At 38.8% G+C, this 26,315-nt stretch overlaps 2 protein-coding genes across 6 annotated transcripts in view; one reads left to right on the top strand and one right to left on the bottom strand.

The window, feature by feature from the left end:
* The window catches only part of sik3 (SIK family kinase 3), a 42,993-nt gene extending 32,795 nt beyond the window's left edge, over positions 1 to 10,198 (bottom strand). For 2 of the 3 annotated variants that reach the window (XM_032590365.1, XM_032590364.1), the window contains exon 1: positions 9,875 to 10,197. In XM_032590365.1, coding sequence (XP_032446256.1) covers positions 9,875 to 10,165 — 291 coding nt within the window. In that variant the 5' untranslated portion in view covers positions 10,166 to 10,197. Of the gene's footprint in view, positions 1 to 9,874 lie in introns of all 3 variants that reach the window. The other variant, XM_032590363.1, reaches the window with a different exon arrangement.
* A 1,992-nt stretch (positions 10,199 to 12,190) lies between these two features.
* Positions 12,191 to 25,746, top strand: sidt2 (SID1 transmembrane family, member 2). 3 transcript variants are annotated; one of them, XM_032590790.1, is made up of 27 exons: positions 12,191 to 12,629; positions 12,720 to 12,841; positions 14,049 to 14,213; positions 14,321 to 14,366; positions 15,797 to 15,898; positions 16,206 to 16,289; positions 16,395 to 16,560; positions 16,790 to 16,883; positions 17,545 to 17,600; positions 17,758 to 17,784; positions 19,426 to 19,464; positions 19,544 to 19,621; positions 19,759 to 19,821; positions 20,108 to 20,223; positions 20,611 to 20,684; positions 21,077 to 21,143; positions 21,223 to 21,296; positions 21,376 to 21,499; positions 21,697 to 21,814; positions 22,219 to 22,355; positions 22,487 to 22,595; positions 23,496 to 23,572; positions 23,696 to 23,742; positions 23,824 to 23,929; positions 24,003 to 24,113; positions 24,791 to 24,904; positions 25,015 to 25,746. In XM_032590790.1, exons 1-27 carry the CDS (start codon positions 12,309 to 12,311, stop codon positions 25,075 to 25,077), a joined length of 2,700 nt encoding a protein of 899 aa, XP_032446681.1. In that variant the 5' UTR covers positions 12,191 to 12,308; the 3' UTR covers positions 25,078 to 25,746. The 3 variants fall into 3 exon arrangements, with proteins under 3 accessions (XP_032446681.1, XP_032446682.1, XP_032446683.1); XM_032590791.1 differs by lacking the exon at positions 17,758 to 17,784; XM_032590792.1 differs by lacking the exon at positions 19,759 to 19,821.
* Positions 25,747 to 26,315: the final 569 nt, after the last annotated feature.

The following is a 26,315-nucleotide window of genomic DNA, read 5'->3' as shown; positions in this document are numbered from 1 at the left end:
GTTCACAGATGCTCTCAATCCAAATTGCCTGCTTGAGGTATTATCCAAGGAACAACAGGCAGACATCTCAGTCTGTACCTGTAGACATGTGCAGAATACGTCCATCTGTAACAGTGAAAGTCGGTTCTAAAAAGCATTGAGGAGGAGCTGAATATAAATGCATGCTACACCTTTTTGCTGTTTATTTGCAGAACGTTTCCTTCATTTCACAATTATTTAATCCTTCAATCACACAGAATCCCAATTAAGTATATTAAAAGTTGTTGTTGCAACATAACAAAACTGTTGAAAACATTCAGGAGGTATAAATACTTTTGTCAAGATCCTGTATGGGCAACAAAGCCTTCGAGTCCTCTTTGGGACTTTGAAAACAGTCATCCGTGACTCAACTTGTTACTCCGAGCATATAGTTTGTGCCGGGGAGATAGGAAAGTGCATTTTGCACACTCATCTACGTTCACACACTGTGGTAAGGCGATATAATGGATGAGGTTAACCTTCATCAACATAAGACACAGATTACAACGCCCTGAGAAGGTGTAATGCTCAGGCTTGACCTGTACCGGCGAGTGATGGGGTTTGACTCATACACACGCTCACAAGCACCCTTCCCAGTTGTGACTCTCCACAGCAGGACTCTTAGCTGACTGTATGAGACTAAAACTGGGGCTTTTATGTGTGGAAAGTATTTTTCTACACAACAAAAGATCAAGCAGGTGGTAAGGTCGTGTCAGGTGAATACAAACAGCAAAAGAAAAATTGCACCATGGGAAGCACGAGGGTTGATGTGATCAATGAGTCAAAGTCCTTATAGGGATTCAGCTTGTGTGTTTCACATGGTGAGAATGACTCGGATGAGTGTTTCAAAGTGAAAGTAGAAGGCAGACCAATGTACTTTCAATAGACTGGACAACATACATTCTGATTTGCTAGTTTTGTTGCCCAACAGGCATAGCTGGTTACCAGAATAAAGCTGTACCAAGATTTTCAAGAAGTTGTGGTTTCCAAACCGCTGAATCTGTTTCTATGGCTTAAGTGTTCACAATGAAATGCTGGAGGTTTCTAATACCGTACGGAGCATAAAGGTAATACTTTTCCCATGCCTACAAGGAAGAGAAATACAGCCAACAGAAGCAGCTTTGTCGTCCATTGTTTTGTTTGTAAATGTCATTTGCGTATCACATCAACTGGTGTACCAGAAACACCTGAATACAAAGGTTCCAGCCAGAACAAATAATTTGATTAACTGTGTTAAAATTTTTATTGTGTTAAAATCTATTACTTCATCAAAATTAACATGGTGAAGTTCCAGCTGTAGAATTAATGCGTAATAAACTATGTGTGGTGTTTAACCAAATAGAATAGAAGGTTATATGTGTTTTTATAGGGGGCCTCAAATATTCCAGGATTTCAGCTATTCTTGGGCTGATGTGGTTCTAACTCCCATGAATACCAAGAGGTTTAATGCATTGTTAAGCACTGTGAAAACATTAGAGAGCTCAATTTTATCATGCATTTCTATATTTATTTAGCATTTTGAAGTTTTTCACATCCATGTCTCCAGGACATCTGCACTGGTTGATGAAACCTTGAAGTTTCATCAAGGTTTCTACTAAGTAGAAACCTTTCTACTTAGAAGAAAGGTTTCATCAAACCTTTCTACTAAGGAGATCTATTCAGGCCACTTCTTTTATGAATAATTTGTGTTACATAATGTTCTACAAGAGAGAGAAAAATATGCTGTCTCATTACTACTTTGTCTTCAATCTCCACCAGTGACTTTTAGTTGTGCTAAGATCTGGATTTTAAGCCTTTTCGTCTTCCAGTCTGTTGCACATTTGCAACTGCTTAAGACTATTATCCTGTTGTATTAAGCAGTTTTGGTCAAGGTTCAGTTTGATCTGTTGATCTGTAGAACCTCACTGTTGTATATTTAATGTATCTTAATTCCTATAACAGCAGAAAGAGTAGAGTAAGTGAGTCTATTTCCTCTGCAGGTCTTCTGCCAAACACCTGCTGTATATTTCATTTCTTTGACATGCAATCTGCTGTACACTTGGGGTTACCCTGTGAGGCAGATGAATCCTCACAAGATCAAGATCAGAGAGCTGAGTCACAGCAATCAGCATGCTGGCTCTGAGGGGCTAGCTCTCTCTATACCGACATTCAACAATGGAGGCTAGATAAAATAAAAAAAATACTCATGTGGGCGCTTAAACCATCACTTATATCAGAGAGGGGGCCTTTCTTTATTAAAAGGAGGCATTGTTAGATTATTTCAAACATGTCATAAAATCAATACAACAAACAATGTTCTATTGAATACGTATAACTATATTCAATAGCAATTATATATGCTTTGTACACAGAATATATACTTAGGTTATTCCTTAGATAAACAAAAGAGATACTGACATTAGTTGGTTTAATTTAGTCAGCCTGCTTGTAGCTAAGTAAGTTAATATGAGTCAGATTTTTTGTGACTTAAAATAAACTTGTAGCAGCTGTCTTTAAGCCAGCTGACCTGCAGTGCACAGAGACAAATGGGGAAGGGCTGACGCTGAATTGCTTAATGTTCCATAACAATGGAGGACACTATGGCATCTCATTAATGACTTTTAACCATAAGATGAGTATGATGCACAATGTCTCAGTATAAAAGCATGACTTTTTAACACCTTATATCAATAACAGGCCTCTGCCGAGTTCACTATTTAAAAAATGTAAATACTACTTGAGGAATTTCACCTTTTATCTTCACTAAGTTAGTACTGTAATAACACTGATTGCCCGTGTATTTTTTCTCATGACTAAGAAGACAAGTGAGACGTGAAAGTTTTTCTATAAAAATCTGTACAACACACACACGTGCATATAACTGCTGACATGAGTTCTACCATCTTGACAAAGCCTACTAAACTCATGTCAGAAACTGAGACACTTCTGTCTTCTTCTGACCCCGAGGGACTGCAGAAACTGAGATGCAGCGGACAAGGACAAGGCGATATGTCAAGCAGAAACCCAACATTTGTCATATTACTCACTCAAATGAAATCGCATTTGGCCATGTGCAAGTAAGTGCGTGTCTTTGAGAACCAGAGAAGAGCTGCTGTTTATGAGCCTCCTGTGAGTGTGTCAGAGGGAGGGAGTGATGTTATTAGTCAGTGTGCTCTGCCTGTTACCCACTGCTTACCATCCTGTCTGTCCTCTTCCTCTTGCCTTTCCCTTTCTCGCCCAAAACACTTAGGAGGAAGAGGGAAAATACGGGAAGCGTAAGGGAGAACAACAAGGGGAAAGGTCTACCTTCCCTACCACCACACGGGTCAGGACGTGTCAAACAGTCCCACTGACCACACACGAGTCCGAGCAGTCGCTTTGATCTGCAAGGTAGGAAAACAGATGATAGAAAAACGAGCTCAGCCAATGGCAAGCAACTTCCATTCAAAATTGTTGGCTAAAGTCAATCACACCCACTATCACGACTGAAACCATGGCAACCGCAAAGACTTCAATGGAGAGACATTTCTCCGACAAGGAGCCTTGACAACACACATTTCACCTTTAAATCCAAGAAGCTCTGGATGAGTTTCAGCCAATGTAAACTGACTTTAACCTGCCAGAAGGCTCCTTATGGAATCAAATACACATTCACAAACACTGAGCAGTCTGCTGCATTAATTTTTACTGAGCATGTTCCTTTACTTAGAAGATTAAGCCATGTTATTTATTGCAAAGGGAAATCTGAGACGTTTTGGTTCCATCAGAGAGTGTAAGCACTGACCCTTTACCTAGAGGCCAGCCAAGACAATATAGCTGCAAAGGTCAGAGCTGCAACGAATGGAGATTAAAGGTTTTGTGGGATCTGATGTTATCAACTCTGAATTTAAAAAAAGCCAGAAGGCGGCATTAGAAAAAAAATGCTAATATTATTTCAATTAATGTGACATCTTAATAATAATAAGAGTGAAACAAATCCAGCCTTCTCATCTTTATCTCAAATCCGCCGTTACATCAAGAGACACTACATTCACTACAATTTTAAATTAGGAACTGTTAATGATGACTCTCTTTCCTTCATTTGACATCAACTCCATTTAGGTTCATAAACATTTCCATTTGAAGAAAAATATGACAGATAATCAGATAATAATATGACAGCATCATGAGTTATATTCTGATTAGAAAGACAAAATTATTCTTTCGGAGCTTCAAAGGGAACCAGAAGTCAAAGCAATCAGTTACCTTCAAAAGCTTGTTAGTGATCAACTAATTTGAATGGTTCATGCTGATATACAGTATATCTAAAGCATGTGTGCCTCCAGGATTAGAGTTTGGAAAAAACTCTGGGATGCACCGTTTATGGAAGAAAACTAGGAACAGGCCAGTAGGAGATTCTAATTGCATAATAACCAAGAGTAAAAATACTTGAGTTGTACAATATTTATAGGCAATTGTAAAATAAGAAAAAATCACTGGGTCTTAAACAGAAATATGTTGTTCTCTCCAACTGCTGGTAAAGCAACAAAACATATTCCTTATTACAGTGTTAGATTTATTCATTAGTATTTTAATTTTGTCTTCTCTTGTCAGCTCAAAGGCAGCATATAGCAACAGGTAGGGGAGGGAGAACACAGCACTACTGGTAAAACCTCTGGTAAAACTACTGTCATCCCAGTATCTTCATGGGAAATCCAGTTAACTCAAGAAATTTTGTTGGCAGAAACAAAATCCATGTTAAAATGTATCTATTTTAGTTTCGATGCTAGATAAGAAATAGAAAAAAACAAAAATCTTGATATTTATAGAATCAATATGTAACCATTGGAAAAGGACAGCAACCGTATCATCAACACTGTAAACACATCAGCTTCTCAGCATTTCAACCTACAGAATTTTCTAAGCTGGTTCAAAACGTGACTTCACCACAAGCCTGTGGCTTAAAAAAACTCCCCAAAAGCCCAGACTCATTATCTATACATCGGTGAACTGCAGATGGGAGAACCATTGTCATTTTAACATTTACCAACTGTTGATCTAAGCTCCGTTTTCTGTTTGCATTAAAAATAAATCCTAACACATGCCCTCTGATACACATTTAGAAACTGTTAAAAAAAAAAGTGAAACGATCTTAAAGCTCAATATTTCTTTGTCTTCAGAAGTGCAATCCACTTTTTGACCTGTTCAAACTGCTCAAACTCTACTATCATTTAGATCTATGGTAAAAACTCATCGCTTTTCTCTGACCTATGACTGACTGTACATAAGATGCTTAACACTTACTTTTAATCTTACCTTTGTATTGCATTTACATGTTTTACTCTTTTTATTCTATTGACCGTTTAATAATTGTGGATGTAACTGCAAAGAACTTTGATCAACGGATGTTTTTGAACAAGTTATAGAAATAAATTTGACATTAACTTGAGTCAATTACCGTATCAGCCATGTATTTCTAGATTTAAACGGTTTGAAGGCTAAAAATAAATTGTCATCAAACCGTTCCAATAATACTTTAAGCAGCTGACTGAAGGATGACTACACGAGCAGATAGCCTGATTGATTAATCAAATTGTTAAACTTTTGTTACTCTGTAAAGAGTAGTACTGCAAAAATAGATTATATTCTCTCATTTGGAATCAAAATAAACTATCATAATATATAACATTATTATTATTATAACTTTAATATCATGTAATATTTTAGCAGGAGTAGGAAGAATAGTTGCTTTCCTGTTTTAAGATGAAATAATAAAATAATATTAAACATTTTAGATTAAAAGTGCATATATTCTACTGTGAAATGATGACATTTTATACTAAATATTATCATACCCTAAGAATACGTTACTGACTCATAACTGGTTACAAAAATAAAATCAAAAACATTCACATGGCTATTCTGATTACCATGCTGATAATGATTTAAAAAGGATAATTTTACTGACTTGTAACAATTTAAAAAAGAAATCTTCTTAAGTTGGCTGACAACTATGTTCAAGGATCACCTGAGCTCTAAAATGTCAATTTAAATGAGATCACATGTAGGCGCTGCACAGCTTTATCTGTCCTGACAATTTTAAAACTCTTGTTTTGACTTCACTTCAGTACCTTATCTTCATCTGGATGAGATCAACTTTCACTATTACAATGGTAGTTTTCAGACACTTTGTGTCAGATTTGTGTCGTCTTAGAAGGCAAGTTGAAAAACCAACTGTATCCGTTTGAGATTAATTACTGTACTTTTTAAAAAATAGATTTACCTAAAAAAATGTAAGGAAGCAGGAAAAAGGCAGGCCATCCCATTATATGCCTCTAAGCCTTCAAGCATAAACATAGGGTCCTCCTCGGTGTGACTGCACTGCAGGATATTATCCACCTCCATCCAACAGCGGAGAAGAGCTACTAGGCTATTTTTGACGAGTCAGCATTTAGAAACCCTAGGCCATAAAATAAGGCTCCATCTCATCTCATGACTGATCATCATATCCATATTCATGATATCCACAGGCACGTAAAAGCACACTCATTCTTCTGATATTCATGAGAAACTGGGGACGCAGAAACCCCTGTGCGTGTTCATGTAAATCCTGAGCTGACTGGCTCCGTCTGTGGCACCCATCAACAAACAAGGCCCCTCTTTCATTCTGTCAGTGTCATTTTGTCCTCCGCCTGTCATAGATCCACACAGACGGCACACATCAAGGCAGGCAAGAACAGAACACGTCACCGCTGTCACTGGATTGCTCTTACGGGATTTTGAGAACCCTTCTGGCACACCTACTACGCTTTAAATTATACCGCAGTCGTATCAAATCCAGGTCTGTCAAACGGCGTCTTTTTTTCCACTTTTAAGAGTCTCTTCACGGCTCACTGGTCCAGGTTTATTTTGGCCTCACGAAACTGAACTGAAGGCTCTCAGCTGTGTCGTGGAAAACATCCAAATGACCCGTGTCAGCCCGTCTGTGTGTATATGAACAAGGAACATCGAAGTATAGGTACGAACTCAGCGGCAGGAACACACCTTTATTTATTCCATCTGAGTAAAAGCCTCCACATTGCTTAAATAAAAGAAAGACACAAAAGATACCTCAACTGTTCCCATGTGCTTGACTGGTAATGAAGCAGTGAAGCACATGGTCAACCATGTCCCCTGTAATGGTCAGCCATGATAGGGGACGTACACACTGATCAAAAGAATCTTTTATAAGCAAGCGGAACGCATACTAGCATACTATTTTCATTTATTTGCTTGTCTTACATAATCTTTTCACATCATTCAATGAAAAAGGAAAAAAAATACAGACAACTCTGAGCATTCTCTTCATCAGTTTATTACAACAACAGAGTGTCTTATTCAGAAGCTACTTCAGATCTGCAGTAATACGGACTACTGCAGAACATCATCCCTGCACACATCTATCAGCATCTGCAACAATTGTTTGAAGAAACTTGGAAAACTTGAGTTACGACATTTAATTTCCCTTTGGGATAAGTATCCTCTCACTGCTATGCTGATGATACCCAACGTTTTCTAAATGTAAACACTGTGGATCATTAAAGTTGAATTCTACAGAAATAAATCCTGGCTGTTCACTGATGAGGAACCTGAGCCTCTTTTTTTGTGCTACAAAAAGATAGATTGTCACTCATTATTACTGAAAACCTATGGTGGTTTCTACAGACTGCTGACTTTTATTGTTTGATTCACACATAAAAATGTCAAATAAACTGAGAGCTCTTAACCAATATCAACATGCCTTAACTTAATGGAAAGATTAATGTAGTTCTTTACTTGTCTGATTGACATTTCCCTGGGTCAACTGCAACTTTTCCAAATTGCAGCTGATGAGCTTTTGACAAGATCCTACAAGCTATGTCAACTCTCTGCACTGGTTCCCTGTACAAGACAGAATAGAATCTGAGGTTCCAGTTTAAACTTTTAAAGCACTGCATGGTCATGCAGCATCAAACATTTCAGGTTTTGGCCAGTAAGTCACCACCAGGACCTGGAGATAATATATTTGGGGCATGTTATCAAAGATAAAGAGTAAAGGGCACAGAGTTGTAGGTTTGTAGTCCCAAAATTCATTCCACCTACATTCTAAGATTTAATGATCTTGTTCAAGAAGCAGAACGAACATGTTCACTCAGGCATCTTGTGGTTTATGCTATTGTATTTCAGATTTTGTTTTGTTTTGTTTATACGAGATGTAATGATAATGTGATTGATGCAGATTAGTGGCCTTCTTTTAAGTTTACCTGGTCACTTTGTGTGATTCAGACTTTTTTACTCAAACACCTAGAAAACATGAGCAGCCAGATCTTTGATAGAGGTAGTAGTTTTAAATCAAAGAAAAAATAAAGGATTTATAAGATTATCCTCACTTATGCAAATAAAGCAGATTTTTGTTGAACTCTACATTAATTATGGATCTTTAACACATAATCTAAAAATATATGGTTTATTTCTAAATTTTTCCAAGCGTCTTGCTAAATTCTTCTGTATTTCATTATTACACTCCTATAAACAAAGCTTACTTACTTGGTAAGGAAAAACACTTGAAGATGCAGCAAACTAAAGTGGCTATTATAAGATATTTTATCGGTGCTTCTGTTTTATTGTGCCAAATTTAAATGATTCTGCAACTCAAACAGATGGCTTGGTCACAACATAATCAATTGGGCAAACAAAGCTTCAGAGTTTGTGAACGTTCCTCTTGTGAAACAACAATTACTGGTTTCAAATCAATACATTCCTTGAACCACAAAATAAAAACAATTCACTTAAAAAAGGGGGGCTGATCTGAAGCTCAATGGAATCTTCCAGAGCAGTGACTGTTTTTTTGTTGTTGTTTTTTTTTTACCTCTCATGGCTTTCATTTGTTTACAGTAGTACGATTCTGTCAATGTGGCAATCATCCAGTGTAAGAAGTATGCTAAGCAGCGCCCACATATTCGCAGAAGCATCTATGTATGCTGTTTCTTTTGAAAACCACTATTTTTTTTGTCACTGTCGGTGTTTTCTTGTCCGAGTGGGGAGTAGGAGGGGGTCATTGGAAATGCCATGCAGTTATTAACAAAGAAATCTAAATACCACAAAACTTGATACACGGAGATGGAGAGTAGCTCTGACAAACCGGTTGCGTTTCGATGAAAAAAGGCGTAAGAAACTTTCCAGACGCGAAACACCGGATGAAAACAAGTAATCATACCGAGTGAAGAAATCTGCAGCACAAGTCTACGGCATTTGACTCAGCTATAGGTATAGGAGTTTAGTTTTCTGAATTTCCCGACATTTGACTCAGCTATAGGTATAGAAGTTTAGTTTTCTGAATTTCCCGACAAAGCTTACAGGGATTGGGTGTCCATATTTGAGCAACACTAACTTAATATAATTGTTAGTCTATAGTTCTGCAGTAGTACTTTTTCATACATATTTGCCTTCTTTCTTGTTGTAGTTAGGTTTTGTTAACATCCAAAATATTTCAAAATTGCTAATTAAGCATTTGAGCTAAAGCTAGTAACATCAAAATATCTCTCTCCTCTTTATCCTCCTTCGTTAATACCCTTCTGTCTGTTCTCTTAAAACATAGGCCTTTTCGGCTCTAAGTTGATAATACAAATAAAGCATTAACGTACTCGAGATATTATATTAGGTCGTGAGTGTCTACATATCCATCAGCTGAAGGTGATGCCCGGGTCCAACGGACCCCCAGTACTCCGAGCTGCGGCGGCACCAGAGCGAACACTGGTTGTTCAGTCTCCGGAGTATGGAGGCCCAAGCGTCATTCCGAGTTCATGTTTGAAAAGCTTTAAATAAATCACTGACAACTTCTAATTGTTTTTCTATAGCGTAGATAAGGGACTCGTCTTACCTTTGCTTTAGTGATGATGTGTGTGGCTAGTTTAACAACCGCAAAATTTCCCTTGCCGATGGTCCGCTCGATTTCGTAGTGGCCCACTCGGGCTGGAGGGGGCCTGGTGGCCGAAGTGTGCCCGGGATTAGTGATGCACCCGGTGGCCGTGGTGGTACGGCCATTGGGGTTGATCCCAGAGGACGGCGGGGCCCGGTTCTGGGAGACCATTCCTGCTTGGGTCTGTCGGGCAGGGTGCGTAATTGCAGCCGCCGCGGACCCAGCAGCACCTCCGCTAGACACGGCCGCCATCTTCTCGCCTCTCTGCGGGAACAACAAGCAGCCCTGCGCAGCGCGCATCGGGCACGCCCCCGCCCTGCGTCATTTTACGTGAAGGGCTCCTCCGCAGCGCCCTCTCTAGGTTGTAGCCATGGCAACGATCGGCGTAACAAATGACTTCATCCACAAAAACGTATTTTGGTTGCCGTGGAGACAGAGAAGTGCGCATTATCACTTTGGTTCCCATGATTCAGTGATTCCTTACAAAAGTGCTGCGCTATGTGCGATCAGAGGGCTTCCTGAAGCTTTAAAGGTATACGCCATGTTAACGCCACAAAGACTAAATTAATCAATGTTGCTAATGAAAATATTCAACTCCATTGAGACAAAAGAAGTATTTAAACAAGGAAGTGTTCACAGACTAAGGCGGTCAGTTCAACACGACTATTGTGGGACAAATCAGTAATCCATGCGTTTACACACAGATAAATTAGATAATACGGAACAAATACAGTTTTATTGATACTTATAGAACCACGAATATGCGGACTATATCTTCAAAACCTTCGCTTTGGAGGCAAACGTGACTAGTGTGCAAAGAGAAGGCCTTGACATTCGTGGGGAGGGAGAGGAGGGGATCTTTTCAATGGTGCTTTGTTGAATGTTTTGGCATTTAGTAGATGATAGATAGATAGATAGATAGATAGATAGATAGATAGATAGATAGATAGATAGATAGATAGATAGATAGATAGATAGATAGATAGATAGATAGATAGATAGATAGATAGATAGATAGATAGATAGATAGATAGATAGATAGATAGATAGATAGATAGATAGAAAGAAAGAAAGAAAGAAAGAAAGAAAGAAAGAAAGAAAGAAAGAAAGAAAGAAAGAAAGAAAGAATTCTGATACCAGGAAATCAAGCACTTCATCGATGTAAAATAAATTAAAATAAATAAAAGGACAACATTTATATACATTTATATTATATGTACAAATAACATTTATAAGCATTCATTTCTTGTTGCAGTTTTAACCTGTTGTAGTTCATGACTCCCTAACCAAGTTGTAGACACCGCCATCTATTGGTAGATATGGGTTCTTGCAACAATTTTGACTGCACAAAGCAGCCATTTGCCATTAACCAAACCTAAACAAGGACATTTCTATGTAAGGATGTGCTGCTAACTGCTAATGAGTTATTGTTACAAAACAACAACTGGCAGTCAGAAACACTTTTCCGTTCAATCTTTTCACAAAGACGAATATCACATGCATAAAGCAAAGAACTGGAGCAGACAGATTTCTTAAATCAGTTTTGTCATTCAGACCTTCTATCATAGAATACCCCCTATGCATATTTCGTAGTTTAATGAAATTCTTTGATCTAGAATTTGAATTGATGCCATCACTGCAAATAAACAAGATACAAATTTACGTGTTAATTTTTTAAGTTTATTTATGACTGGTGGATTTTTGTTGTTGGTTATCCTGATTCATTACTTTATGTGCCTTGTTATTCGGCGTTGTTTAATTTAATTTGCATAAGCTTAAATATATTTATTCTTCAATTAAATTAAGTTGAATTAAATTAAAGTGTTGGCATGTCAATTTCCAATCGTGAAGGTGTTCCACAGTGACGTCATTACGTCGCGTGGCGTTTTGTTTACTGTTAGAGCGTGGAGGAGGGGGGCGAGCTAATGGAACGGATTTTTCGTAGTGTGTACAGCTTTTAGACGACAAATATTTTCACCTGGTGCTGGCGTCGTTTAACGTGGACGTGAATACGAGTTAAGAAGGAGGGCAGAATTAGTTAGCGGTAATGCGCGGGTCCGTATTCCCACTCTCTTTCTAACCGACTTGGAATCCGCGGAGATTCTATCCTGGCGTCCTAACTTGCGAGCTGTTAGCACAGCTCTCCAGATAGAGGAGGTTGCGTCGTCGTCGTCGTCTTTGAGTTTTGTGTTTCTGGTGGTACAGCTGCTAGTTCAGAAGTTGTTGTCGGTGCCGAACTGACTGAGCACAAGCCTGTCGCTTGAACATTTCGCTGTGTGTTTAGTTTGTCAAGTAGCTTGCAGCAGCTGGTGCTTCTGCTCTTTGTCAGTGTGGAAGTGGCCCAGTTCATCAGGACATCTCGGTTTAACTGCTCCTTAATGGGGTGGGGTTATTTATGTGCTTTGCCATACAGGCTGCAATAAGCTTAGTTGTCGGTTTTCGGTTGAGGAAGACGGTGTCAGACAAAATGGTGTTAAGGAGCTACTGGAAATGTCGTCTTAAAAGCAGCTGTTTTCCTGCGCCTCGCTGGATCCGACCAGGGCTGGCAGCTTTGTTCTGGTTCTGTGTGACCCAGTTAGTGTGTGGCGCTGGGGCACTTGAAGAGGCTAAATTTGTGATACACAAGGATGCAGAGTTTGATATGACCTATAATGACACGGTTACAAGCGAAAACCAGACCATCTATGCGTTCAATCACACCATCTCCAGAAATAAGGTGAGTTTCCTTCTTTACATCTTAGAATATGGTGTCCAGGTAATGATTTGGTGATTTAATTGTTTCCTTGTTCCTTTCTTTGACTTTCAGACAGAGGGGGTGCGTGTGACCGTAGATGTGTTGCAGCAGTATCTGGAGAGTCCTATTCTGTTTGTTATTCGGCAAAAGCAAGCTGTGATGTCTTTTCAAGTTCCCCTCATTCTCAGAGGCCTGTGAGTAATTCTCACTTTTCGAAGTTTATTTAATGTTAACTCTAAGATGATTTGTTTTCACCAAAACAAAAATGATTTAAAGACAGTGCACTCTTTAAGGACGTCCACTTTATTTACAGAGATCATCTCTGTAAATAATTATGTCTTCAGGTCATATGATAGAACACTGTAAACGCTACCTGTGCCTCTCATAAATGTTTTTCCAAAAGTCTTCATAACCGATTCTCTTTAGTATTCAGGTCTGTACATTAGGCCGTTCTAATGTATGAATATGCTTTTATCTAGACCATTCCATTGTAACTCTGACTGTATATTGGATATCCAACATACATTCAAAGTTGTATGTTGGATATATCAATCAATCCAGAACCCATACCAAATGATGTCTGCAGTTGTGTCATACATTTTCCTGTTGAAGTTGTTCAGATTCTGGGATATTGTTTCATATCATAGCTCTGCTGTAAACAATTCACAAAGTCACCCTTGATCTGTCTGCTGTTTATTGGTCTTCATGTTGCAGTTTGTTTCCTAAATGTCTCTACTCTGTTTACAAGTAAGGTGATTTCTGAAGGCATTTGGATACACTGATTTTTATTTTAAGAACTTCAGTGTAACCACGTCAAACATTTTGGACAAACATTAGAGGGCACTCATGTAGTTTCATGTAATCGGGGGAGTTTTTATGCTTCCCTCAGCAGTTTCTTTATGTTCACAAGATCTTTGTCTTGTGTCTTTTGGTTGTGCAACTTCAGAATTGCCTTGTCGCCCTCTTGCTGTTGCGCCCTCGGGGACAGAAAAGTTCCACGAGGGCGCAACAAGGTTTGTTAATGAGCCTTGAACTGAAAGTTCATTAACAAACCTTGAACTTTCAGTTCCTCCTTTTGGAGCCACCAGGACAGATATGAGGAACCTCTGTTATTGGAAATGAGAAACTTTAGAATATTTCCCTATCTGTCATCACATTGTACAATGTGGTTTGTGTGTTGTATGGGAATTTGCAACAAAGGTGGTTTTGGTTGTCAATTATTTATCCATATATTATAGAACTTAAAGATCTACTATTGGAAAATATTCTTTACGCGTCATTTAAAATGTCTCATCATTTTGTAAAATAAAAGACATTTATATTTACCTCAAAGCTGAACTTTGTGGTAAATAGAAGCCCTGTTATCCTCTGTGTTTATCAGCATGTGTTCCTGTGTGTCAGCTATCAGAGGAAGTACCCGTACAAACACGTGGGCAGAACCTTGTGCCAGCCTCCAACCCGAGCCGCGTCCGAGACCCAGTACTTCTTTGTGGACGTGTCCACCCTGTCGAGCCAGCAGACAAACTACCAGTTGCGAGTGAGCCGTGTGGAAAGTTTCACCCTGCAGTAAGTTATATGACTTAGATCTTAGCTCTATGGATATGGCATTTATGTCTCAGTGTCAACAAACAGCTTCTGGTATGCCTGACATGCTATATTTAACTCGATTACAGGACAGACAAGAAATTCAGCTTCACGGCATCACCTTCCCAACCTCAGGTAACCCAGCTTTACGTTTGGAATAATGACTGTTGCTCTCCAAAATTATATTCATTGCAGTCATAGCAATGTCCTCAACAGATAAAGTATCGGCATGGGTAGAGTGAATGTAAGACAAATAAAAACAAAAGACAGGAACTTACATTTCCCAATGTAAGTGTCTGTCCTTGTGTGTGAAAAATTTAGAGTTTTTGGCACACAAAAAAACTTGAAAAAGTTAAATTTATGGTCAAGGGGGAATGGTAATCTCTACCATAAGAAGTAAAAATACATTAAGAAGACTAAAACACTGAGCAGCTTCAGTGTAGTGATTTTTTTATCTAAGCAAATGTCTGAAATGTAAATTAAATCTATATCTCCTTACTCTTTTCTGAAATGATGAGCACATAAACCACACGTCACCAATACATCACTCCCTCATGTCGCTAAAGTTAACTGTAAAAATGTACGCGCAATACTTCGGTAATACACCTTTTAAATTTCGTTGTCCTTGTGACAATGACAATAAAGATTTATCTATCTATCTATCTAATTTGCGGGACCGGGGGGGAGGGGAGGGGTTGGGGTGCGCGTCGAGACGACCAACACCGATGCTTTTGCTGCTGTTTCTAACTCATTCTGCTGCTTGTTTGCTCAATGTTGGCGCACAAGACGTAACCGACAGAATCCGGTCGAAGGATTTTCAAAATAAAAGATCCTCCAGACTCAACACATAAAACGGAAGTATTTAATTATTTCTTGCGCGGCCCGGTACCAATTGGTCCACGGACCGGTACCGGTCCGGGGGTTGGGGACCACTGCTTTACACATTTTTAATTGCTTGTCCTGTTGACCAAAATGTATTATATATGTCTTTGTTGAATAGTCTCAACCTCCACAACATTTAAGCATACATTACAGATGCATGCAAAATGCTTGAACATGTCATAATATTTAAAATATATTTCTATTCATTTTCATTAGACTTTTATTTTTTTAAGTCAATCCTGAATTGGCAATTTGCTCCCAGGTGAATCCTGACGTTCTCTAACATGTGAATCTAACCACCAGTTTTCTGTGACTTTCCCATTTTAAAATCCAATCTTTAGTGGAACTTAAAAATTAAATATCTGTTCTGAAACCTGAACATTTCAGGTTCTGGGTTTAAGTGTAAGACATAATTAAGCTGCATCTTCAACCAGACATGGTTGGATAAGAAGACTTATTCTCTTTTTCAAAGTCATGTTAAAACTGTTAAAATGTTTTTGTATGATGGCATTCAGGAGGTCTATTATTCATTGATGCAACACTTGTAAAAAGTCAGAGTCCCACATTATAAAATGTAATCTTACCAGCATGGATCATGCTACAGCTCTTATATCAGATTACCACAGAGTGACTCCATTCATCTGCTCTCTAATTCCTGATTACCTCTCCTTCTTTTCTCCCAGTTTTTTAAATATGTTTTTCCTGACGGGGTGGATACTGTCATCGTCAAAGTCAACTCAGACGTGAACTTCCCCTGCTCCGTCATGTCTGTCCAGGACATCCAGGTATATAGTTGGGGCTGCCATGCGTTCTGCGTATTTTCTCTACCTCCTTTCTATATTTTCCTTTTCACAGCAGATGCCTCCCCCCAATGTTTTCCATTTGTGTTTTTTGACAGTTGTAGCATTTTAGACCACTGAGGTCACCACAGAGGCACCTGCATAATTTTGTTTCACTGTTTTAACATTAATTTTATGTTATCGAAACAGTGAAAAATGTTTTTTTTTTGTTGTTGTTTAAATGAAATTATCTTTTTTTTAATGCAACTTTGAATGCAGGAAGCATTTTATTTTCTCATTCCTCTCCTTATAGTGTCCAGTCTATGACCTGGACAACAATGTGGCCTTTATTGGGATGTATCAGACTATGACAAAAAAAGGTGCCATCACCGTGCAGGTATTTGCTTTTTAACATTACACTAAATTCAACATCATTTTTCCTCAATCATTGTGACAAAGATCACATGTAATATCTCCGTGTGTCGCTTTATTTTTAATCCAGAGAAAGGATTTTCCTAGCAACAGTTTCTATGTAGTAGTAGTGGTGAAAACGGAGGATGAGGCATGCGGTGGCCCGCTGCGTTTCTACCCCCTGCAACCTGATAAACTAATTGATGCTGGTAACCGCACCAAGGACATCAACGTGGTGGTCTCACCTGCCATTAACTGTAAGCCACATATATTAATAAAGCAATTTATAGATTTTGTTGCACACAATCGCTCCATTCTTAATGGAACAGCAACATATTAAGATACATCATGTAAACTACATTCAAGATCTTCATCTTTTATATTTGTTAGACAAAATACTGAGCTTTGCTAAATAATAGTTGGAAGTGTGACAAGAAAATCAAATGCCTCATTGGCTTTAAAATGAGTGTGTGTTTTCCCTCACAGCTGAGAAATATGTGATAGGCATGCTGTTCTGTCTTGGGATCTTCCTGTCGTTCTACGTGTTGACTCTGCTGGTTTCCTGCGTGGAAAACAAACGGTAACATTTTTTACTTGTTCCAGCTCCAGAAGCATCTGTTAATCAACTGCTTGATAAGTTCATGGAGATCTAAATCGCATTTTAAATTTGAAATATATTTTTGGCTCAATCCCATGAAGAAGTAATTCATAGTTTATTAATTATTGCTACTTAATAACATTTGAATGCCTTATTTTAACTCACGAATGTAAGTGGCATAAACATACATAAGTGTACTGACTAAATCATAATTACTCAGCTTCCTCAGCATGTACTCGCTGAACTGCAGTAATGAAGGCTACCTGAAAGATTTGCTTTTCAATAACATCTGGAAAACAAAGTCAACATTCATTTAGTTGACTTTAATAAGAAAATCAGAAAACACTGGGTGATGTCTGACAACTATATGTTTCTTTCTAGATTTTGGTGTCTGTTTTCTTAGCTCTAATAATCTAACTCCTCTATTTCCCTAGATAGCCAGGAAGTGTGTACAGTTTTTTTTTCACAATTGTCATGAGTTGTATCTCTCTAAATACAGAGATTAGCTGTTGCACTGAGATAAACCTGATCAAAGAGTTGAATTATTACCTGAAAGTCTCCAGTCATCACTTATCGATGACTGTGAATCTGCACACAATGAAGGAAACTATGTGTGTAATTAATAATTTTTGTTTTTCTGCAGAATGAAAAGGAGAGAAATGTTTCCGAACCCTCCTGACATGTCGCCTGCTGAGACAGGTAGCCAAGCAGCTAGCTGATTTCATTTTTTATTTTTATTTATCTTACAAATTGATAATTATCTGGAATATCCAATTTCTACATTTTTTTTAAAATACAGCTCTAAATGTGATTATTACTCATTGTGTCTTTGACCTTCTCTCCCTGTGCGGTTCAGCCTCTCTTCTTGGGAAGAACGGCGACGGTATAACGTCACTCTTCTTGTGCACTTGCTGCTCTTTCTCACACTTGTTTGGCTTGTCTGCAGTTGCTCTGCATGCATTAGCTTGCATACCTAACCTCAACAGAGTTTAAGCATCCTCTATTGAAAGAAAGTGCCTGATTGGTTGCTGAGCTCTGTGAACTGTGCATTAGCATGACTGCAGCACAGTTCCAAGAGTTTCATTTTATGACCTCAAACAGATAAGGATGCAAGCTCTCCTCGGTGCTTTACAGGTTTGACCGATGGCTAATGCACATTATCAGGAGCTATTAAAATTATGACGATGCTGCAGATTTATGGACACTACAGTTGAGATAAAGGATTCACGCTGATGCATGCCTGGAGTTCAGAACTGCCTCTCAGTGGGTTTCTGTTTGGTTCACTAGTGTTGCTGGCATGATTTTCATGAGAAAGCTCACAATTCCTGCAGTTCATAGTCAACACAGCATAAACTGTACTTTCTTTGTGCCATCTGTCACACATAAAGTGCCCTCCAGTAGTTTGTTTGTAGTAACTAACACTAATCAGAACTTAACAAAACCTCATAAATTTTTTTCACGTCATGTTTCAGGCACAAATCTGATACTTGAGAGAATTTTATTAAAATTGTATGCGACACACTGACACAGTCTCGCACCTAAATGTGAGATGGGAGAAGAAAAGCAACATGATACACAAATCAGAAGGGAGAAACCAGTTTTTAGAGTAAGAATTGAATGGTTTAAGACCCAGAAACCCAGTCCAGCTAAACAGAATTTGTTCAGAGCTACAAAAGCTACAAATTATCTTATTTCTAATGAAACGACAATTTTATTGTGTTTTTGAGGTCATGTTAAAGAAAATGATCAAACTTGCATATACAATGAATTAATTAATTTCCTTCAATGGAAAGTTAATTTTTCATGGAAAAATGCATTAAAGCCACATGGTTTGAAACCAAAAGACAAAGCAAAACTTTGTAAAGAACACTATTCCTTACACTATTTTTGTCATTCTTTGGAGAATTGCTATGGTTAGCATCTTTTAAAATTACCTAGATTTTAAAATATTGTTCAATTCATCAGCATTTTATGACCAAAGTTATTGAAGGCCACAGTGGAGGGTCTAAAGAGGCACATGAGGCTAGATAAAAGTGTGTTAGAATGTCATAGTCGTCCAGATCTAAACTGTGTTAAGAATCTGTGACTTAAGACAGACACACGCCACATGTTTTCAGATATTGAATAATAGAAACCATTATATTCATGTTTGCTTCATCTACCTCTTCTCCATTATGTGCCATTTTGTGTTGGTGTGTCCCAGAAAATCCCCAAAGAAACCCTTTAAAGTTTTGTGGTTGCAATATAAATACTTTGCAATGCATTCTTCTTCTTTTTTTAACTATGCTGATATTTGTAGACTTTTGACCCTTTTAAACAAATCTCGACAATAATTCTGTGTCCAGACTTCTGTATGTGTTTGTACATCTGTTGTATCTTGGGTGTTTTGGGCTAACAGCTCATGTGCCATGTGTTTAGTAGTGAGGGATATGGAGAAACGTAGTAGTGCCAGTGTGTTTAATGTGTGAGATTTGTTTTAAAATAGTCTCTTCTGGCTTTTTAAATGTGTTTATCTTTGTCACAGGCAAAGCTCCAGCCTCTCCGTATGAATATGGCTCCTTTGGTGAGTTGGGGGCTGATATCTGTTACTAATCTCTTAGCTTTGTTGGAGGTTGTTTAATCAACACATTTTCTTCTGCCAGCTGACAACGGCAGCACCCTGAGCTCCGAGGCCATCACTGACAGCGCCACATCAACGGACAACAACTATGGCTACTTGGGTATGAGCTCCAACAGACACAGCTGTTATTTTTCACCTCACCATTCTCACCCTGAAGCATTTTGTTGTGGCACACCGAGTGGCCGGCTTCCCTGAGCACCTCGGGTCCCTCACTGCTGTTCTGTGTTTGTTCATCAGGACAGGAGCCTTTCAAACGCCGACCATTCCTCAATCACCTTCACCACTTAGCCATCCACATTGGTGACACCCTGCCACGCAGTTTCCCAAATCACTCCCCAGATTTGCTCCAAACCAATCAGCACTGTACTAATCGCACACCAGATTTCATATTTTATTCCAGATATTATGCCATGCAACCCAAATTAAATGTGAAGTGATTCAGTTGCAAATTCTTTTTTTGAAAAATTTGTGATGCATTTAAGCACTCATACATCAGTTTGACGATACCTTTAGGTATCCAATCACCAAATTGCTCACAGTCTGCATCCAATCGGCTAAGCCATCTCTCTGTCACTCTTCTGTTCAGAGCGATCATTGGACAGCGTCGCACGAAGCAGGCAGGAGTCTTTAAGTTCTGTGGAGGAGGACGACTACGACACTCTGGAGGATATCGACTCGGATAAAAACATTGTCCGCACCAAGGTGCACATCATCAACACGAACATGCTGTAGATCAACAGAAAGTAGTGTGGAAGGAAAAAAAATACATGGCTTTATTTTTTTCATTTCAACCCCTCTTTACTCTAATACTCTTAAGTAAATCCAGTGCAGAAATTTACCTTTAAAATTTAACCAAAGAAAGAATAATCAGTAGGAATGCAATTCTTTTACACTAGTTTGTTGGAGTACAGAACGATGGATTGAATTAATTAGATTAAAGCATGTTCATAGCCCAGATCTGAATTCAGTTAAAACTTTGTAAGACTTAAAACTGATAACTGATATTCACCATCAAATCTGGCTGAGTTCATCTTTCTGTGTTGCCTCTTTTCCCTCCTCATGAATTCTGATTCATTCTCCTTATCACAGAAGTACCTGTGTGTGTCTGACCTGGCTCGCAAAGACAAAAGGATCCTCAGCAAGAAATACCAAATCTACTTCTGGTGAGTTCACCAGAAGTTCATTGTTATGAAACAAAGGCTTCTTACACTATGGACATCCTCAGGACATTTTCACATGGCAAGAACCCTTAGAGAGGATCTGGCACATGTTGATATTACTAACAATTATTTCAGTAATAACTTTTTGTGACTATTAATTGATTTTTTTGATATAAACATTGACCAATTCTGCAGATTTTTCATTTCACTACTTAAGCCTTTCTCATACATTAGAAACATATTAAAAGATGCAATAAACAAATTGTCCCAAGAGACAATTATTTAACTATTTCATCCATGACACTTTGGTCACCATGGCTACCTCATTAACATTTTATAACTCAAAATGTAGACTGATAATTAGCATCACATTCTAATAATTATTCTTTCCTCAGGAATATTGCCACTATCGCGGTGTTCTACGCGCTGCCAGTCATCCAGCTGGTCATCACATATCAAACGGTGCGTTGGTGATAAACAAACATGGCTGCTCAAACGGCCTTCGAAACATTCTCATGGCGATTTCATGTTTGGTCTTCAGGTTGTAAATGTGACAGGAAACCAGGACATCTGCTACTACAACTTCCTGTGTGCTCATCCTTTGGGAGCTCTAAGGTGTGTGTTTATTCATGCTTCCGCTATTGCAGCAGTAATACACATGCTCAGCTGGCTGTGTTAAACCTTGTGTGTGCAGTGCGTTCAACAACATCCTCAGTAACCTTGGATACGTGATGCTGGGACTCCTCTTCCTCCTCATTGTCCTCAAGAGAGACGTCACACACAATCGAGCGATGATTCGCAACGACCTCAACGCTCTGGTGAGGCTCCTGCCCCCAAACTGATGCTAGATGCAGGAAACTGTGTGTTGATGCTATAAGCTGTACATTCCTCCATCCTGAGGTTCTGTTTAATATTGTAGCACAAAAGGTGACATGTTATTATGGTCACTTCTTATTAAACAGGTAATATCTGAGCTGAAATAGTCGTTTCAACACGTTTTCTGTTTCTTCTGCAGGAGTGCGGCATCCCGAAGCATTTCGGTGTGTATTATGCCATGGGAACTGCTCTGATGATGGAGGGCTTGCTCAGTGCGTGCTATCATGTCTGTCCCAACTACACTAACTTCCAGTTTGGTGAGACATGCATCTTTGCTCTCCAGTCACATGAGGATTTATTTGTTGCTATGTCATGTTTGTTTTCTCTAGATCCCGCCACACACGATAGCTGCAAATCATTGAAAGTTGACAATAAGTGGAACTAAGTCTGATGTAGAAACATTACCAGTTCTAATTCCTGACTTGCCATGGGTGTGTGTCTGAGTGAGATGGATTTATACAGCTTATCGGCAAAAAAATGGTTGATTTGGGGTTTAGTCACAGTTTATCAGGAAGATTAAGTCTGTCAGTTTACTTTAAGAAAACATTTGAACAATCAGTTGCATTTTAAGCCATTTCCAGTATTTTAATTGATTAAAAAAAAACAAAACAGTGTCAATATTTTCCAGAACAATACCTGTAGTCATTCTGCTGCCCTACAGACACATCGTTCATGTACATGATCGCTGGGCTGTGCATGCTGAAGCTCTACCAGAAGAGACACCCCGACATCAACGCCAGTGCCTACACCGCCTACGCCTGCCTGGCTGCTGTCATCTTTTTCTCTGTGCTGGGAGTGGTATGCTCACACACACGCCAACACACCCCCACACACCTCACACAAGTTGCAGTCAAGCTCTTGTTAATTGTGTGCAGCACTGTTTGATGATTGTGGGTTGTTGTAGAATTGATTTTGTTTTTGTTTTGCAGGTGTTTGGGAGAGGAAACATGGCGTTCTGGATCGTTTTTTCTGTGATCCACATTCTGGCCACTCTGCTCCTCAGCACACAGCTCTACTACATGGGCCGATGGCGACTCGGTAGGATCACAGCAAAAAACACTGAATCAAGATCAATGAAATTTAGTCTGTTTAAAAGAATCACAAGCAGTTTTAGGTTTTATTTTTATTTAAAATGTTCAAACATTAAATACTTTCAGGTAAAAAGTGCGACAGCAGAATTAATGTTTTAAGTAAAGGGTTGCTTGACACTGCTGCTTTCAATGACAATATTTATTCCTATAACTTCACATTTTATCACTCCATCATAAACTTCAGAGCATTTTATTGAGATTTCATGTGATTGCAGTTGTTGGAAGTTGAACCTCTGTTTTACTTGTCTTTAACAGTCTCTAGCTGGTTTACTTGAATCCATCTATTCCATTTTCTCATGCCAGTTTTGCTCTCATCTGACTTCAGCATCTTCATTCATGTTCCCTGTGCCACTCGACACAGTTCTGTGACACTGTGTCAAGTGGGATTTGTAGCTTTCTTCCAGCATTTGCTTTCTGTCTTACACTCTTCCATAAAAAACAGATTTGTGGAGTGAACAACTAGCAGGTGCTAACAGATTTTTTTTTTACCTGAGCCATGGCTCTTTGCAGCTCCTCCAAAGTTACCTTTGCCCTTTTGAATGCCTCTGATCGATGATCTCACTGAAGTTTGTGATCCAACCATATCAAAGTCCCTGTGCCACACTTTGTGAGCCACATGTAGGATTACGTTGAGGTCGGGCAAAGGTTTTATTCTGACAGTTAAAGTAATCAAAGGTCATTTGATTAGTTCTAATGTGTTTGCATTGCATAATACACAGCTGGGGTTTTTTTTCTTCAGCAAACTAAACATTGAAAATTCTCACCCAGTAATCAGTAATTTTTCTCAACTAAACACAGTAAAAGTCCTTTTTTTTTTTCATTCTCTTTTTGTAATTTTGTCCACTAGATGCTGGTGTCATGCGCCGGATTGTCTATGTGATCTACACAGATTGCATCAGACAGTGCAGTGGACCCATGTACATTGTGAGTTGAGATCTAAAGACTTTGCAGCAAAAATTTACATTAACAATTAAAGATAGATTTATTAATGACCTCTGGACTGACTAATAAATGTTGGCACCTTCCCCCCCTCTCTTTGCCTTTCAGGACCGTATGGTGCTACTTGTTATGGGCAATATAGTCAACTGGTCTCTGTAAGTAAACACACCGTGTCTGACTTTGATTAAGCGCTATAATCTGGAGCTTCATCTGGATTGGCTGTTTGCTCTCCACAGCGCTGCCTACGGCCTCATAGAGCGACCCAGTGACTTTGCCTCATACCTGCTGGCCATTGCCATTTGCAACCTGCTGCTCTACTTTGCCTTCTACATCATTATGAAGGTGTGTGTATTAACGCAACCAGCATCAGATATCAAAATTATATTTGATTATTGTCCTTTTTGTGTTGCTTCAGCTCCGGAGTGGTGAGAGAATCAAGTGTCTGCCATTGGTGTGTATTCTCTTCACGGCGGTGGTCTGGGGCTTTGCACTCTACTTCTTTTTCCAGGGACTCAGCACCTGGCAGGTCAGCGACACACTGATCAGATTATTTATGTATGATTGAATAAGATGTACACTAGAAAGGGCTATAAATGTCAAAATTTTTTTAGGGCTGCGACTAATGATTATTTTAGAAATCGATTATTCTGTCAGATATTCTCAATCGTAAAAAAATTAGCACTTCAGATTTTTTTATACAATATTAGAAATATATTAAAAATACAAATAAACAAAAAATTCAGTTCCTTTTAGAAAATAAAAAAAATAACATTTTATTGGCTAAAATCCTGTTGTACGCTTGATTATTTGTAGCAAAGGAAAAATGCTTCCATCATCGTAGTGATGCTGCTCAACTCAGCATCGGTACAGTGCAGAGCTGAAATGTTGACTATCGTTTGGATAAACTGATTAATAATTTATATCCAACGCTGAAAGGTTTTTTTTTTCCGACAGAACTCGAACTACATAAAACTGAAACTATGCTACTTTAATTCTGAGTAAAACATATTTACAGACAAAGGAGAGTTTTTAAATATTAAATCCAGTTTTGGATTAATTTCTCCTCCGAATATGTTGTTTTTTCAGCCAATAGCCTTTTTTGAGTCTGTATTCACCAGTTAATGATTAATCGATTGCTCATTTAGTTGACAATTATTTTCATAATCGATTCACCAACCCAAATCCCTTTCTTTCCCGACGCAGAAAACTCCAGCAGAGTCTCGCGAGCACAACAGAGACTGCATCCTGCTGTCGTTCTTTGACGACCACGACATTTGGCATTTCCTGTCCTCCATTGCTATGTTTGGATCCTTCCTGGTATGGTTGTTGTTTCTTGTTTCTAATCAGGACAAAATGGTGATTGTTTAAAGCCAGTGCAGCACTCGACACATTTTGGAGTTGGAATCCCTCTTGTCTTCCCCTCGTAGGTCCTCCTGACCATGGACGACGACCTTGACACTGTTCAGAGGGACAAGATTTACGTCTTCTGAATCTGTCGGGTCTTCCTTGAAAAGCTCAGCTCATCCTCTCTGCCTTATCACCTGTTTTCTCTCTGTTGGCATCTTGTCCATGTTTGGAAAAAAGAAACAGCCGGTAGCCTGATGCTCCTCAGGCGGTCAGTGAGCATGTCTCCGCCTGTCGGAGCCAGGCTGGGGACACTCGCGTGCCAATCCACAGCTGGGTCAACATGGAGTGGTCCTGAAGCGTTTTGTCCTCCTGCTGCTATCATCGATGTTACTGTCGCTCTGCGTGTTTACGTACTGCTGCTGATGAAGACAACAATGCAAACACTGAACTCTTTTCTCCATTCTTTTTATATATGGTCCTCGTTATGGTCAAAACAGCAGAGATCGATGCATTTTGTATGCTGTGTGTGGTTCTGCAAGGTTGTGTGTTTACAAACCGGGGGAGCGTGAGTCACATCCAATCTGCCAGTGGCCTTCCGTGTTTCTAATCACGTCAGTCACACACTGTGCTCCGATTGGTCAGCTTGTTAAAACTAGCCGTCCTTAAAATGATTGTATTTACTATTTGACTGCCCTTGTGTGTATGTGTGACTGCGGAGCCAGTTTTTTGCACTGTTCTGTACGAAAAGTAGATTTTATTGTCCAGGATTGCAATGAGTGGTTACTAAATAAAAGGTTCTTTTTCACAAATGGGACTGTTTTCATCTATTGCCTTAATTAACTATTCCTTCTCTTTGAATTTACCCATATTTTCTCATTGCAACCACAAACTTTAATGTACTATATTGGGAATTTATGTGATGGAGCAACACAAAGTAGAACATAAGTAGATGGAAAATGGTCCAAGATTTCCATAATGCCTTAAAGATAAAACTCTTAAAATGTGTGGAGCATCTATGTATTCAAGTCCATCAACTTTGCACGTATACAGACTGAAAAATATGTTCTTTTCAAACAGCAATAGCTGTCCGATTTAATCACATAACAGCAATTTTCTCTCCCATTTAATATTGCTCTGGACTTTGACTAAGCCATTTTAATACAACTATACTTTGATCTAAATCAGTCCATTGCAACTCTAGCTGCATGTTAAGTGTTGGATGAACCGCAAACATAATTTTGAGGTTTTTTTTCAAAGGATAAATGTGTTAAGTGCCCCATTAATAGGTCTCCTATCAGACTCTCACCTGAGCCATGGACCTGTGGCAGCTCCTCCAGAGACACCATTCCGTCTCTGGTTTTTGCTGTTTCTGGGTTTATTC

This window comes from Xiphophorus hellerii, chromosome 18 (assembly GCF_003331165.1).
Source record: "Xiphophorus hellerii strain 12219 chromosome 18, Xiphophorus_hellerii-4.1, whole genome shotgun sequence".
NCBI classification, from domain to species: Eukaryota; Metazoa; Chordata; class Actinopteri; order Cyprinodontiformes; family Poeciliidae; genus Xiphophorus; species Xiphophorus hellerii.
This window is presented reverse-complemented; position numbering and strand designations above follow the sequence as displayed.

Excerpts from the sequence above, each read along its gene's own strand:
- sidt2 (XM_032590790.1), top strand. The coding sequence starts at position 12,309 with ATGTGCTTTGCCATACAGGCTGCAATAAGCTTAGTTGTCGGTTTTCGG. Across the intron at positions 19,622-19,758 it reads CAACAACTATGGCTACTTGG|GACAGGAGCCTTTCAAACGC; the intron begins GTATGAGCTCCA and ends TTTGTTCATCAG. Across the intron at positions 20,685-21,076 it reads AAATACCAAATCTACTTCTG|GAATATTGCCACTATCGCGG; the intron begins GTGAGTTCACCA and ends TTCTTTCCTCAG.